General features: G+C 33.9%; 3 protein-coding genes across 4 annotated transcripts; 1 reads left to right on the forward strand and 2 right to left on the reverse strand.

Moving 5' to 3' along the window:
- Window positions 1-45: 45 nt before the first annotated feature.
- On the reverse strand, window positions 46-2,524 carry LOC108200275 (S-adenosylmethionine synthase 5). 2 transcript variants are annotated; one of them, XM_017368374.1, is made up of 3 exons: window positions 2,425-2,513; window positions 2,217-2,297; window positions 46-1,411 (listed from the first exon to the last, which is right to left on the reverse strand). In XM_017368374.1, the coding sequence occupies exon 3, from the start codon at window positions 1,407-1,409 to the stop codon at window positions 234-236; it is 1,176 nt and encodes a 391-aa protein (XP_017223863.1). In that variant the 5' UTR covers window positions 1,410-1,411; window positions 2,217-2,297; window positions 2,425-2,513; the 3' UTR covers window positions 46-233. The 2 variants fall into 2 exon arrangements, with proteins under 2 accessions (XP_017223863.1, XP_017223864.1); XM_017368375.2 differs by lacking the exon at window positions 2,217-2,297 and having other exon boundaries at window positions 2,425-2,524.
- A 3,565-nt stretch (window positions 2,525-6,089) lies between these two features.
- LOC108202029 (protein RESTRICTED TEV MOVEMENT 3) lies at window positions 6,090-8,047 on the reverse strand. The gene is made up of 6 exons (XM_017370393.2): window positions 7,902-8,047; window positions 7,517-7,646; window positions 7,276-7,436; window positions 6,838-7,129; window positions 6,539-6,705; window positions 6,090-6,433 (listed from the first exon to the last, which is right to left on the reverse strand). The coding sequence occupies exons 1-6, from the start codon at window positions 7,933-7,935 to the stop codon at window positions 6,279-6,281; spliced, it is 939 nt and encodes a 312-aa protein (XP_017225882.1). The 5' UTR covers window positions 7,936-8,047; the 3' UTR covers window positions 6,090-6,278.
- Window positions 8,048-9,863: 1,816 nt separating this feature from the next.
- LOC108201881 (probable E3 ubiquitin-protein ligase RHA4A) lies at window positions 9,864-12,217 on the forward strand. The gene is made up of 3 exons (XM_017370217.2): window positions 9,864-10,236; window positions 10,371-10,456; window positions 11,716-12,217. Exons 1-3 carry the CDS (start codon window positions 10,015-10,017, stop codon window positions 11,969-11,971), a joined length of 564 nt encoding a protein of 187 aa, XP_017225706.1. The 5' UTR covers window positions 9,864-10,014; the 3' UTR covers window positions 11,972-12,217.
- The last annotated feature ends 2,080 nt before the right edge of the window (window positions 12,218-14,297 follow it).

A 14,297-nucleotide genomic window follows, 5' to 3' on the forward strand; every position in this document is an offset into this window, starting at 1 on the left:
AAAGTATCTAAACATACTAATAGAATTTCTACGACACCAGAGGAATTCAATTGACGAAGAAGATATTTTATTGCAAGTGAATTTTTTCAATTGATACAATGGTAAACAACAGACAATTCAGAAAAAAAAAAAAAAACAATGACAATTAGCAAAAATTTGAAAAAGAAAATGAAAGTTTCAGGTAGTAGTAGAAGATGAAGCTCACATTCGGTTTCTTGAAATTAAACTCTGTTTTAGGCTTTCTCCCACTTTAGTGGCTTTACTACTTCCCACGTGAAGTCAGGGTCATCTCTTCCAAAGTGGCCATAGGCAGCTGTTTTTAAGAACCTAGCATTACCGCCCCTCTTGAGATCAAGGTTGATAGAGATCATGCCTGGTCTGAAGTCGAATGTCTCCTTGACAATCTTAAGAATCTCCCTGTCAGGGATCTTTCCAGTTCCATAGGAGTCGACAAACACAGACAAGGGCTCAGGAACACCTATGGCATATGAAACTTGCACGATGCATCTACGTGCAAGCCCGTTTGCCACGATACTCTTTGCAGCTTGCCTAACAATGTAGGCACCACTCCTATCCACTTTAGTTGGGTCTTTGCCTGAGAAGGCACCACCACCATGTGCACCCCATCCTCCGTAAGTGTCAATAATGATCTTGCGACCAGTTAGACCAGCATCACCGTGTGGTCCACCAATGACAAAGCGGCCTGATGGGTTCAAGTGGAAGATGGTCTTTTCATCCAGATAATTTTCGGGAACAACAGGCTTGATGACATGCTCCTTAAGATCAGCAGCAATTTCATCATTTGTGACAGTCTCGTCATGTTGAGTCGAGATTAGAATAGTGTGCACACGGATGGGGACCATAGCACCATTGTCGTTCTGGTACTCAACAGTCACTTGAGTTTTTCCATCAGGCCTCAACCATGCACAAGTTCCATTCTTGCGAACTTCAGTTAGGCGAGCACCAAGCTTGGTTGCAAGAACATGGCTGAGGGGCATCAGCTCAGGGGTCTCGTCAGTGGCATAACCAAACATATGACCCTGATCTCCAGCGCCAATCTCCTCAGGCTTTTTGGTCAGATGACCATGAACCCCTTGGGCAATATCAGGACTCTGCTGCTCAATGTTAACAAGGACCTTGCAGTTGTCAGCATCCAACCCCACATCATCCGATACAAATCCAATTTCACGGCACGTATCACGCACAATCTTCTCATAATCCACATTGGCCTTGGTGGTGATCTCCCCAAATACCATGACCATGTTGGTCTTGGTACAAGTCTCGCAGGCAACCTTGCTGTCAGGGTCCTGTGCTAGGCAGGCATCAAGGACTGCATCCGAGATCTGGTCGCAAAGCTTGTCAGGATGTCCCTCGTTAACAGACTCAGATGTGAACAAAAAGGTCTCCATTTCTGAAAAGTAGCAATAACAATATCACCCTAAGTTATCATAATTCAACAGCCAAAGATGAATGCGCTCTTCCTACTTATCAGCTACAGTATCACAAACACATCTAAACTCCGAACATCCACATTTAATTTTTACATAGGAAGATCGTACTTCCATTTTCAGGTAGACATATTATTGCAAAATCCAAATAACACAATCATCGGTTTCCAATTTTAAGTATTCTCTGACCCTAGATCCATTTACCGGAGATCAAGGGTTCAACTTCACGCCTTGTGAAAGACAAGGTGTGTCATGTGTGAATGTTAATCATCAAGAGAATTAATTTCATCTTTTGTAAACAGAGTCCTTATACAACACTTTATGTTTAATTGTTTATAGGCATTCATTCAAACACAGATTACAAACTACAAAACTGATTTGTATTTCTGTACTAAAAGACCTCTTTGTACTTCTGTGTAGAGTTTGTTAACAACTTATAAGTAGCTTACAAGTAAATGCACGTTATTGTAAAGAAACGATGCTCGATTAACATATACCGACAAAACATAACTTACAAATGTACAAGTTGTGCTAATCAAGTTAAACATACATGATACAACAGATCAGTATGTAACATTATTACAAAACTAAAAAGGAACTGAAGATAACAGTTTAAATCCAATGATTCAACTTTAGTAATCTAAGAAAATACCAGTATTTCAAATGAACAGCACTATATTAATTAATCGAATACACAGGATTTATTATTAATTGAATCTATATTAATGCACACAAGTGTAGTAAGTCTAAGATCTATGAACAAAGTACATATGTAGATACAGGACGGATGCACAAGTAAACGAATACTCCCTCCGTCTCAAAAAACTTTCCTCGTTTGATATGTCGGAACTGTTCATAACATGAGACAAATTACTGATTTAATTTTAATCTACAAGACTAAATATAATCATAAATAAAAGCAAACATGAAAAGTATTTTGAGGACGGAAAGAGTATAGATTTAGGACATGGAGTACCTTGTAGAGAGAGAAAGTGCCAACAGACAAATGTATTAGAGAGAGATTGATCAAGTAGTTGGAGATGAGTCAGGCTCAGCGTGGGCAAGCTTGCAAGGAAGTGAGGAGATGCTATTTATAGGCCCTGCGCTTCACCAACCATAAATATCTCTATTGATTTACTTTTTTCTTTTTCTTTTTTTGGACAAGATTTACTTTTTTTCTTTTAAATTGATATTTATTTAAAATTATCATATTTCAATTTTATATAAATAAATAAATAATATAAAAAAATCATCAATATACTTATATAAAGGAGAAGCGAGGGGCGTGTAGGTGGCGCCTCTCACATCGCTCCGTTTTATTTTTCTAATTTTCTGGAATTTTTGAATGAAAAATATCAAAAATTAAAATTACCTTTTTTAGTTTCGGGTATATTGGAAGCAAGTTTCAGAATCTGATTTTGTTTCAGATTATTTATGGAATATAGTAGCTTGAAAATTTTAATCTGATTTTGTTTCAGATTATTATATAAAGGAGAAGCGAGGGGCGTGTAGGTGGCGCCTCTCACATCGCTCCGTTTTATTTTTCTAATTTTCTGGAATTTTTGAATGAAAAATATCAAAAATTAAAACTACCTTTTTTAGTTTCGGGTATATTGGAAGCAAGTTTTAGAATCTGATTTTGTTTCAGATTATTTATGGAATATAGTAGCTTGAAAATTTTAATCTGATTTTGTTTCAGATTATTTAATTATGAGAATGAGTAGCACACAAGTCTCTCTGCACATATAAATACCTCTATAGATGATAGGTTTTTGGATCATCTAAACACAAACTCTTCTCTTTCAATACCACAACCGTACCTCTCTCTGGGTGTGTAGGTGGCGCCTCTCACATCACTCCGTTCTATTTTCTAATTTTCTGGAATTTTTGGATGAAAAATATCAAAAATTAGAACTACCTTTTTTAGTTTCGGGTATATTAGAAGCAAGTTTCAGAATCTGATTTTGTTTCAGTTTATTTATGGAATATAGTAGCTTGAAAGTTTTAATCTGATTTTGTTTCAGATTATTTAATTATGGGAAAGAGTAGCACACAAGTCTCTCTGCACCTATAAATACCCCTATAGATTGTAGGGTTTTGGATATCTAAACACAACCTCCTCTTTTTCAATACTACAACCCTACCTCTCTGTGGTAATAGTTCTCTTGCTCGATTTCTAACTCGGTTGTGCCGTTCTTCGATAAGTGAAGGCTGTTTATACAGTATTAAAAATTCGATAAGTGAAGGCTGTTTATACAGTAAAGGTTGTTGCAAGCAAAGGTAGTTATAGACCGCTACGTGGGAGTCGACAAATCCAAACATGGGAAAAGAATATAGTCTTGACATGATATTGATAGATGATATCAATAAATTAACTATTAGTGATGTATTTTTGTTCGCTATTATTTTATAATAATATTTGTTTTGTTCATCGGACATGTTTATTGTTGTTAATTTTTATATGATTTACTTTGTATATAGGACAAAATTATTCATGTATAATCTGTTTGCTCCGTTCAAGAGTGAAGACTGTTTATACAGTATTAAAAAATAAAGATTGTTACAAGTAAGAGTAGTTATAGACCGCTATCTCACGGATTTAAGTTAGATGTTTTTGTGCACAATCAATCAAAAAAATTGGAGGAAGGTGACAATGTAACAACATGATTACTTTTAAAAAACACACAGATAAAATTAAGATTCGTCGTGTTTTAAATTGTTAATTACGTGCATAAATTTCTTTTTATTTTTTCACCATGAATTATTGTCCAATTTTGCAATTTTATATATTAGTATTGGCATTACATCAAGATTTTCATAAAAGAAAATTTATTTTATCCTACAAATATTAATTTTGAAACATTAATATACATTTTATAGACAGTCACAAAATTATTTTATATACAAATATTAATATTGAATCATTAATATAATTTTTATAGGCCGCCGCAACGCGCGGTTTTTCAACTAGTTATATCTAAAAATGAAAAGAAAATTTTGACCAAACAGTCCCGATATATGCATAGAAATTCTAGAGTACATGTGTGGTGGGTGAGTGGGGTACACCGGGAAGTTGGTGCGTGGTGCCATCAGAGGCGCATCTCAATCACATGCAAAAGGAAAGTCCAACTATATTCGTGTTTACTGTTTAGAACTTTAAATGGAAAATGTCTTTTCGTATTAAAAATTAAAAATCGGTTTAAAATAAAAAGAAATCTGAAACTAATTTCAAAACACAATAAATTTTGGATATCCTTTTAAGTGATTTAATTTTTTAAAATTTTTTGATAATAATTATCTATAAATTATAATTTATTCATAAATCATTTTATTTTTATTATTATATTTTTAATAAAACACTAGTTTATAACTCGAGTAATGCATGAGCGGTTATAATATTTGTTATTTTAAATTTATATATTTTAAATTTAACTAATTTAATTGTGAAAATAAAATTATGATAAAATAGTGTGGTTAAATAAATTTTTTATTTAACAACTGAATAAGTTCTTAATAGTTAGGTTTGTCAAATAACTAATTAAAAATTACCTCGAACATATATATTTTAATGATAATGTTAAAATATATTTTTTCACATGTTATAATTTAAAGGAAACCTATAAATCACATATAAACCAACCAATCAGTCTTTTAATATTTCTTTATTAATAATTAAAAATATTGTAAAAAAACATATTGTAAGTTAAAGAGACGCGTAAATCAAAATACCGAATCATAATACTAACCTAATTTTTAATATTTTGGTTTAATAGATAATAAAAAAAATATTATAATTTGTTATAAATTAAAGAGGTATGTGAGTCGAATAACAACTAGCTCACAAAACTGGATTGACTGTCCATCAACTCAATTTTTCATGTTTGGGCTTTAATGTATAGTATAATAACATATAGTGTAATATACATTTATAATATTACTTTTAATGTGAGACAATTGGATTATTTAAAAATAATATTAACATATTTTGGTTGAAAATGATCACCGTTATTTATTAATGATTATATATATGTCGCGTAGATATTCATTTCTTAATTATTATTTTTTTTCACGTGGGCTCCATACCCACTTTACACCTTTTTTCCTAAACAAGAACTTACCTGAGAGACGGCTCATATTATTACAGTCTAGCTAGTGCTTTTGCTTACCATTAATATCACTTAATATCTTTTAATTTTCACCTATATCTTAATGCATATATTTTAAACTTTTATAATTTAGTTTTAAAATAGGTACACCTAAAAAGTCATTAAGATACACTTAATTATCATGCATGTTAACTGATTGTGCATGCAAATTGAAATTTTTAAGCATCAAGTAATTAACATTATGAGCAAACAACATTAGTAATATTAGATGAGCTAAAGAGTATGAAGTATGAACAGAGGGTCACCAGAAAGTTACTTGTATGCCATACAATAGTTGCCTGATTTTAGATTATTTTCTTTAAATAAGAAGATGCTGCATACTTGGAATCTTAACTGTGATGTACGGTGATCAGTTTGTTACATGAACTATTTAGTTGAGAATTTGAGCAGTCAATCTAATTAAGAAAAAGATTTTGTCGAAACAAGCGACAGAATTGGAGAAGAATGTTAGCATGGCTTCTGCACAAGTATGATAAGCACAAATCGAGAAATTGTCCAGATTTTTATAAGAAAAAAAACTTATATTAAAAATAACAAGGTAAAGAGGTCCTTTTGTGTTTGCACTGATCTTTTGGGCGTATGAAGCGATGAAGAACTTTGATTAAGTTACAATGTTACATTCTCCTCACATTCATATCAATGTGATAAGCAGAACGAGTTGCAATCATGCAACATCAGCCACTCCATGAATTGTAATTTCCGCCTCTATGGAACAACTGCCTTTCACGAGAAGACCATTTTTTGGCAGATAGAAGTAATCAAGTGATATATATCTTGTCCATCCGGATTCAGGATTTGAAGCATAGAACCAACGAGTGGCTGCAATCCAACATGTTTATACCATTCAGTTCAAGCAACATTTTGATGTATAAAACAGAAACAGCTTTGATATTATGCCTGCATCTCGATAGTAATGGTTCTTACCTTTTCCGGAGATATGCCCACCATACATCAGGTCCAACATGCGTATTGTGAATTCTACATATATTTTAGAACCAGGGGAAAGTGATGCAGGCTCAGCCAAAGCTAAAAATAGAGATAGATGAGTCCCCGTTCCATTTCCTTTTCCATTAGGATACATAAGTATCTTCCTGCACATATAAATCAACCAAAGACGGAGTGGCAAGTTAGTTTTACATTTTCTGTAAATGCAAGAATTTTTTTTCTGACAGGAATGTAAACCAAATATATAATGCACATGAAATAATCACGAGTCCTTGTACCATTTGTAATTTCCGCCATTGAATGCCTTTGACTCGTGAGATAATTGATCTAGTTTCCAGAAGTCTTCAATTTTCCAAGTGTGCTTATAAGTTATGGCTTCTTTTATCATGCTTAAACACTCTGCTTTTCCCTTGATTGTTTCTTTACAGATGAAAACCTCAGCTCCAAACACACATGAGTCTTCTACAAGATATCCATTAACAGCGTCGCTAAATGCTTTATTATGGATAAATTGATCAAATCCCCATTCTAGCTTCATTCCGTGAAAACGTCTCCCCTTCCCTGAAGAATCTGGTCAAGAGGCCTAATTAGTACTCATGTGTGAATGCAAATAACTCTTAATCTGTCATGCCCCAAATTAACTTCAATAAACGTAAAAACAGTAGGCAGTTCAAGATTAATATTTCAGCAAAAATTTGTCATATAACAAAGATTACCTCCAACTGTCAGATAATTGTCCCTGTTCTGATCAAGCAGAAACAGTGTGAAAGTTGCAACGACTTCCCAACCAGGACGAAGTGAAGGTGTTTCTACCATGGCCAAGTATACCGATAAATATTCCTTAGCATTCTTGCCATTGGGGCTAATCACTAATTTCCTGCAGGCACAAAATAATTCAACAATCAACAACTCAACAAGGGGGGCATTGCATTTAGACATAGAGTTAAGTAATTATACCATTTGTATCCTCCGGCTTCAAATTCACCTGAATAATATTTGTCAATATTATTCTTAGTTAGCAATGAGAATGATTTAATTTTGACCGTGTAATGAGTTGGTGGTAAGTCTGAGATGAATCTCAAAACTCCTGCAAGTTGGAACATAGACCAATAAATGATCAAATGAAATAATACCAAGGGCGGAGCCAGAATTTTAAAGAGACCCGTGATTAAATTACTATTATTAGTTATTACAGCGCATATATATTTTTACTATAATTAGAAAATCATGTCAGGACTACAAAATTTGATTTTTGAATTTCAGCTAGGCTGGAACCGAGGCCATCACCCTTGGTTATCATGAACACACACAATGACGCACTAAAAGAGTTAAGATAGAGTACCGTCTTGGGAATTGTTAAGTGCAACATTTGCCATAGCTATATGCTTCACAAGATCAAAAGAAGAATTAGACTGAATTTTGGTTTTCGATATATGGAAGGGAAGTAACGTTTTCAGCTTTATACTGGCGTTCACGGAGGTTAAGAATAATTATTTAGCTTTAGCTTGTGCGGAGTCGAGGCTTGTACCTTCTTGTCTCTCTAACAAGTAACAAATATTTTCTATCAATTTAACTGGTTCAAGTAACAACCTTATTTCCAAAGAGCAGTTTTGATAAGTTTAGCATCATTTATTCATGTCCAAGTGACTTTAAGTATATTCTTTTCGCTTAGTTAGGATTTAGGAATAGCATTCTGCCAAGGCAGATATGAGAGAAATTTAATTTGTACTCAACCAAGTGAAAGCAGATTGTGCTACTATGTTTAATATAGCTTAAATCGATAAAATAAGTACTTATTTAGTCGCTGAACCAAACACCCTCTATAAGTTACTGCTGCTCCCTTTTCAAAAGTGCTCAGCACCGGTGCTTTCGACATCTGAGAGCGAAAGTTGTCCTGTTAGGATAAGGTCTCAAGTTGTCTATGTAATGGTGATCAATCAGTCCACTGTTTGAGGCAGCTATAAATAATATGAAAAATATCGGTTTTATGAACACGCACACTTCCATATCTACATGAATCTGAGATAGTGATAGATTTGTATGTGTGCTTGGTTTCCACTAACGATATATAGGTATGATACGGGATCTTGATTATTACTCCTGCCCATCCCATTACAAGTAGTAGGCTAGTGTCATCTCACTGCTTGCTAGCAGTTTTTTTACACTTTCTACTAGTAAAGATGGCTGATTTGTGACAACGCATTTTTATAGTTATGATTATGTATCTAGATTTTCTTTCGATGTTTTCTTAGTGAATCGTTTTTTATTTCATATGTAGGAGGTTCAAACTTTTAACCTCTCGTAATCTTTATCATCCTAAAACCTCGAAGTATTAAGGGAAAGACAAACTTAAATCATGATATGCCCTACACCTTGAGGTTTCGGGAGAACTGGTTACCTAACTTGGTATCAGATCACCTAAATTGGTATCATAACTTGGTATCAGATCTTAGTATATGAGATTTATTTTTTATTAAGGTCTTCAGCTTTGAGTCCTTCATACCCCTGCAAATGGAACGTGGTCAATTTCTCAATTCTAAAATGGGCTTTCTAGTGAGCGTGATTGTAAAAATATAAACCTGAGGCTCCTATGAAATGAGTAACCTCCAATTGGATCCCCAATTCCAGGGTAGTATGAACTCATTCAAACTGTTATGGCTCTTCGTACTAGTATCATTTTACGTCAGATCCTTGATTTTGTGCTTTGGTAGGTTTCCGAGCTGAGGACTCGTATTCTCCTGAACATGTCATCTAAAGTTCAAAGATGGCACGGCATGATATATTCTGTTCTGTTGAAGGAGGGCATATGGGGTAAACAGGAATAGAATAATACCAACTTCAATCCCTTTCGTATTTGGCAGGTAGTCAGGTACAATCATGTTTCGATTCGGTTTGTTTTAAAATCAAAACCATTTCCATCCATCCTGTAACTTGCTGTTGCATTTTAGCAAGATTATATTACCAAGAGTGGCAATGTATAGGTACATCTGCAATCTTGAGAAGAAACGGCACTGTATTGCCTAACTATAAGGCAATTTGGCCTATACACTGATATTGAGATTGCTACCCTTTTTAATAAACAACTACCAGAGAATAATTAATAATTGATTAGTTTAATTAGGCACTAAAGGTTAGATACGATGATATTTAGCACCAAATAAAGGTGATGAAGATGGATGGACATGAGTTCTTATAAATGGGAGCCATCTCTAAGTGGCCTGTCCCATGCAACAAAAAGTTTGATTTCACAATATTTTTTGTTTCTCTCTGGCCTTTATAGAGAATTTTCAACATTCTATATATGTGCTTTATGTAAATCAACTCAAAATATCTTTACAAACTCTCCTGCTCAAAAGCTTTAAGTACACTCACCAGGTCACCATTAGGCTATTGAACAAGAACCTTGATTTGTCTCTTCCTTTTCTCTCTGCAACAAGGTTTCGTAGATAATTTTAATGGGGTTTGATCAATCTCCGAACCCTCCTGATCACCTTTACTCACAAGCACTCCAATTGAAGCTTTACCAAGCTTTTATTTTCTCAATTCCTATACTCTTTTCTATAATTTTGTTTTTGTTGTTTTACTTGTTCTATCTTAAGAAGAGAGCTTCTACCTTCGCACATTCTCCTCCGGTGCTACCAAGAACTCTTACTCAGCCACCGCCCTTCATCATATCAGTAAGTTTTCTTCTCTTCTTCTCTCTGCTACATGTAAGTTTGACATGCACACTACATTTTTTTGCTTATGTTTTAGAATTATATTGAGTTGTTATTTGGTTTCTAAACTTTTGCCTATATTGCTATGCTAATAGGTGTGTGAAGTTGGCTTGAAAGAAGAACTCAAAGAAAAACTTTCTACCATAGTATTTGATGAAGAATTAAGGGCAAGGGATTCACTGTAAGTTCCTATCTTCCTACTATCTATGATCAATGTAATCAATTTCAATAGGTGTAATCCATTTTATATTTTGAATCTCATGCCATACATATGATCCAATACTCCTTAATCAAATCTTTCATCAAAATAGTATTAACTTATTACTTATGTATAATTTGGATAAATATTTTGATATTTAATATTATTGGACTGATTAAAAAAACAAGTGCAATATCAGTGGTTTAAGTTGCTTCTTGTTTGACTAGAAACTTATGTCTATAAAAAATATAGGGAAATTTGTAAATATACCCATATTTCCAAACTTATTTTCAGAAATACGGTCGAAGTTGCATATATGGTTGCCTACGTTGGTTGAAATCAGTTGATTTTCATGTCACCGGAGTTGCAATTAAGGTTGCATATAGTATTTTTAAAAGAAAAGTTTGCAACTTGAGTATTTTGAAAAAATATATGGTATAAAAATATTGAGTCTAAGTTTGAAGTTGATGTGTCAGGGTGCATCAGTAACATCCTGAGGTTAAGATAATTACAACAATTATAATTATAATATTTCTGTGAATTAGGATATAGCTCTTCAACTCCGCGTAAAAAGACAAAATATGGTTTATCTTAAAGATGATGCCCGTGATGGTACTTGATCAATTACCATGTCAAAAGATAGTCATGTTGATAGAGATTCACATGACTAGTGTTGAACTATGTCCATCATTTATATGCTCCACTGGAAGATGGTTGATTGAGAATGTGTGAATCTTGACTGCTCACAAAATTTATGCAAAATATTTTATATGCAAAGATGTCATCTATCATATTGGCAATATGCTAAAGAGTAAAGACAAGCTGCATGATCAGTTCATTATAATTTAGCATATAGGTGTAGTGTAAATCTTTCTTTTTGAAAACAGTTAGAATCTCCATTAGCACCCACTATTTCCTCAAAAGTGCTCACAAATTATGACAGTGAAGAAAGTAGAATAAGAGATGAGTGGCCTTGCATTACAGAGTATATATGCTCCAACATCTATCATAATTTAGTAATTATATTAAAGATAAAGTTGGAGACAGTTGAGCACTTTAATCAGATAGTGATCTGATTAAACCTTAAAATAGACTGATTGCAGCAAGTGGGTATCTACCCTTTTTTTCATTTGATTACTAGTTAAATCTGTGCGGGGCACGGGTCATTTATCATCAAAGAGGTCGAGAGTTCAAAGTTTCAGTTAAGTGTATTAATTTATACTTCGGATAATGTTGTGCAGATGTTGTGTATGCTTGGGAGAATTTGAGATGAAAGAGGAGTTGATGCAGGTGCCATTATGCAAACACGTATTCCACAGGGATTGCATTCGCAACTGGCTTCGCTCCAACACCACGTGCCCACTTTGTAGATGTTCAGTCTTCGTCGTTGACAGCACTAAGCGTGTACTTCCTCCCCCACCACAGACATCACCAGCACAACTCCCTCCTACTCCCCTCCAATCCGATTCACCAATACAGGCTAATCTCACAGATTAATAGTAATGAAGATGGGTTTAAATCGGTCTTCTGTGTACTGGACGATTCTCTGAAAGTGTCTGTAGGCAATATCTGCATAATTTTGTAGGTTTAGTCAGATTTCTATTCGAGTTGTCCACAATTTTTTACAATTAGCAGTTGTAAGAGCAGTGCTCCCTGATTCTGAATGAAGTGCTTGAATACTCGATTGTAAATTATGTTACATACTGATGATCAGTCATAAATTCTGCATCTGATTTTATTTTAGCTAATGATAAAAAGATGCCGATGGCTAGAAGAAAGACGATATGTGTATGCATGATAACTTCTGGTCCTCTGTGGAATCTGTTCTTGTTGTTTCTCTGGCTATGAATCACCGTAAAATGTATTAGTTTGTTTTTAGTTCTAGAATTTCTGCACTATGATTAACAGAAAATCAAAAAGATATGTGGTTTTCACTTTCAAAAGGTATAATATAGAAGTCAGAACATTAGTTTTTATTTATCCCATAACTATTCTGAGCATGTAAATATTCGTCTGAGTTTTAAAATGACCAACCACTAATAAGTTTCTGAAATCAAGGTTCCCTGTCCTTAGATAACTAATGGAAATGCAAACGCGATTTTGCGATTCTTATGACAATTAAATTGGCTTGTTTGAACTTCAACTTTTCACTAGGAATATATCACTTCTCATTTCTTCTCCCTTTTTTCCATTCTTAACCTTAATTGTTGTTAAATTCGTGTTCACTCTCCGTTTTGCTAAGTGGATCGTTTATTATTCTTCTCTCTCTGGTGAATTCTGTTTCTTACAAGAGAAGCAGTTAATATCTATTCCTGTCTAACAAAGTCCATGTTCATTAGTTGGCTCAAAATGGCTAATCAATAAATGAACCTTGTCCTTGTACTCCATTTACAATGGCCTGACCTTGTACTTGTTCAAGGAAGTGAAACTAAGCATATTCCTGGAACTTTGATGAAGTGCAGAGAACCGCGCAATCCCAGTAACCAAGTTCAGTCCCAACATAAAACATCAAACGATCATCACCATCGGATCAGAACCACAGTTACCATGTTTAATAAAGCTCACAAGCATGACATACCCTTCCAAAAATTAAAACAAGTGAGAAGCATTACCAGATTCTCTGTCTCTTGTTGTTTTTCACAAATGCTTTTGAATTTACAGAAGCAAAGCAATTGGAGTTCTATTTGTTTATCTTGAAAATTGATCTCTCAATGATGTAAATCACTCTATAGAAACAATAATCGTTTAAAATGACAGAAAGTCCCTGCTAATTTTAATTACCTCATTTTATATCCATTCTGCTATAAAAAAGAAAACAAATTTATAAAATAACATTGCAAGAACAAGCACTATTATAGCATCTAATGGTACATATTCTTGATAAAAATTATGCTCCCTTTAATACTCACCTAATAATTTTTGTTCACTAGTCCATACGAGTAATTATCCATCAAAGCGAAGGTTAAGGATTCAAATCTTAGAGGATCAATAATAACCACATTCCCATTTAGAGCATAGCACTGAATCAATACTTCAAAATTGTTAGAATATAAGATGGGCGATTAATAATTTGTGTTGCTCGACTCAGAATTACTTTTGTGCATGCACAACCTGTTCCATCAACCATAAAACCATGCATTGTTCATGTCCTTCTAAACTGTTTTGAAACCAAGTTGGTTCAACTATGCACCGCATTGTCCCATGTATTTTTTATTAAGACCATCTCCAAGAGCCATCTTGTTGGCTCTTAAATATAATATAAAAAATGTGGCTCTTAGCAATTTGGGATAAAGTTAAGAGTGTAAACTCCAACAATACTCTCTACATCTCTTCTCTATTTCATATTTTATTCATATATTGGGCTCCACTATAACAAAAGAGAGGGAAAGATGAAGGTAAATTGGATCGGATGGAATGATTTTTTTATTGTGAAAAAATAATTTAAGAGCAATGTGATGGCTCTTAACTTTGAGGAGAGAGGAGAGAGAAACAAGAGGCTCCTAGAGCATCTCCAGCAGCATCTTAGCTCATTCCTTAAATATAATATAAAATATTGGATCCTAGTGACTTAAGAGCAACTCCAGCAGCTTCCCTATTTCATGTCCTAAGTCCAATTATAAGGAATGTGACATAAATTAGTGCTCCAGCAGTGTCTTAGAGGTGCCTTAAATCACTAGGATCCTCCTTTCATGCCTTATTAATAAGGCACCACTAGCCATGCCTTATTTGATTTCTTTAATAAAAAAATCATTTCTCTCTCTTATTGTAACTTATTTTCTCTCTCTTCCTTCCATCTTTTATCAATCTCTCTCCAAATTTATTA

The sequence above is a fragment of the Daucus carota genome, chromosome 9 (genome assembly GCF_001625215.2).
Source record: "Daucus carota subsp. sativus chromosome 9, DH1 v3.0, whole genome shotgun sequence".
Lineage (NCBI taxonomy): Eukaryota > Viridiplantae > Streptophyta > Magnoliopsida > Apiales > Apiaceae > Daucus > Daucus carota.

Coding starts and splice junctions, on each gene's coding strand:
- LOC108200275 (XM_017368375.2), bottom strand. CDS start 1,409: ATGGAGACCTTTTTGTTCACATCTGAGTCTGTTAACGAGGGACATCCT.
- LOC108202029 (XM_017370393.2), bottom strand. CDS start 7,935: ATGGCAAATGTTGCACTTAACAATTCCCAAGACG. Junction 7,437..7,516: donor GAAGCCGGAGGATACAAATG/GTATAATTACTT, acceptor TTGTGCCTGCAG/GAAATTAGTGATTAGCCCCA. Junction 7,130..7,275: donor CAATTATCTGACAGTTGGAG/GTAATCTTTGTT, acceptor CCTCTTGACCAG/ATTCTTCAGGGAAGGGGAGA.
- LOC108201881 (XM_017370217.2), top strand. CDS start 10,015: ATGGGGTTTGATCAATCTCCGAACCCTCCTGATCACCTTTACTCACAA. Junction 10,237..10,370: donor CACCGCCCTTCATCATATCA/GTAAGTTTTCTT, acceptor CTATGCTAATAG/GTGTGTGAAGTTGGCTTGAA. Junction 10,457..11,715: donor TTAAGGGCAAGGGATTCACT/GTAAGTTCCTAT, acceptor AATGTTGTGCAG/ATGTTGTGTATGCTTGGGAG.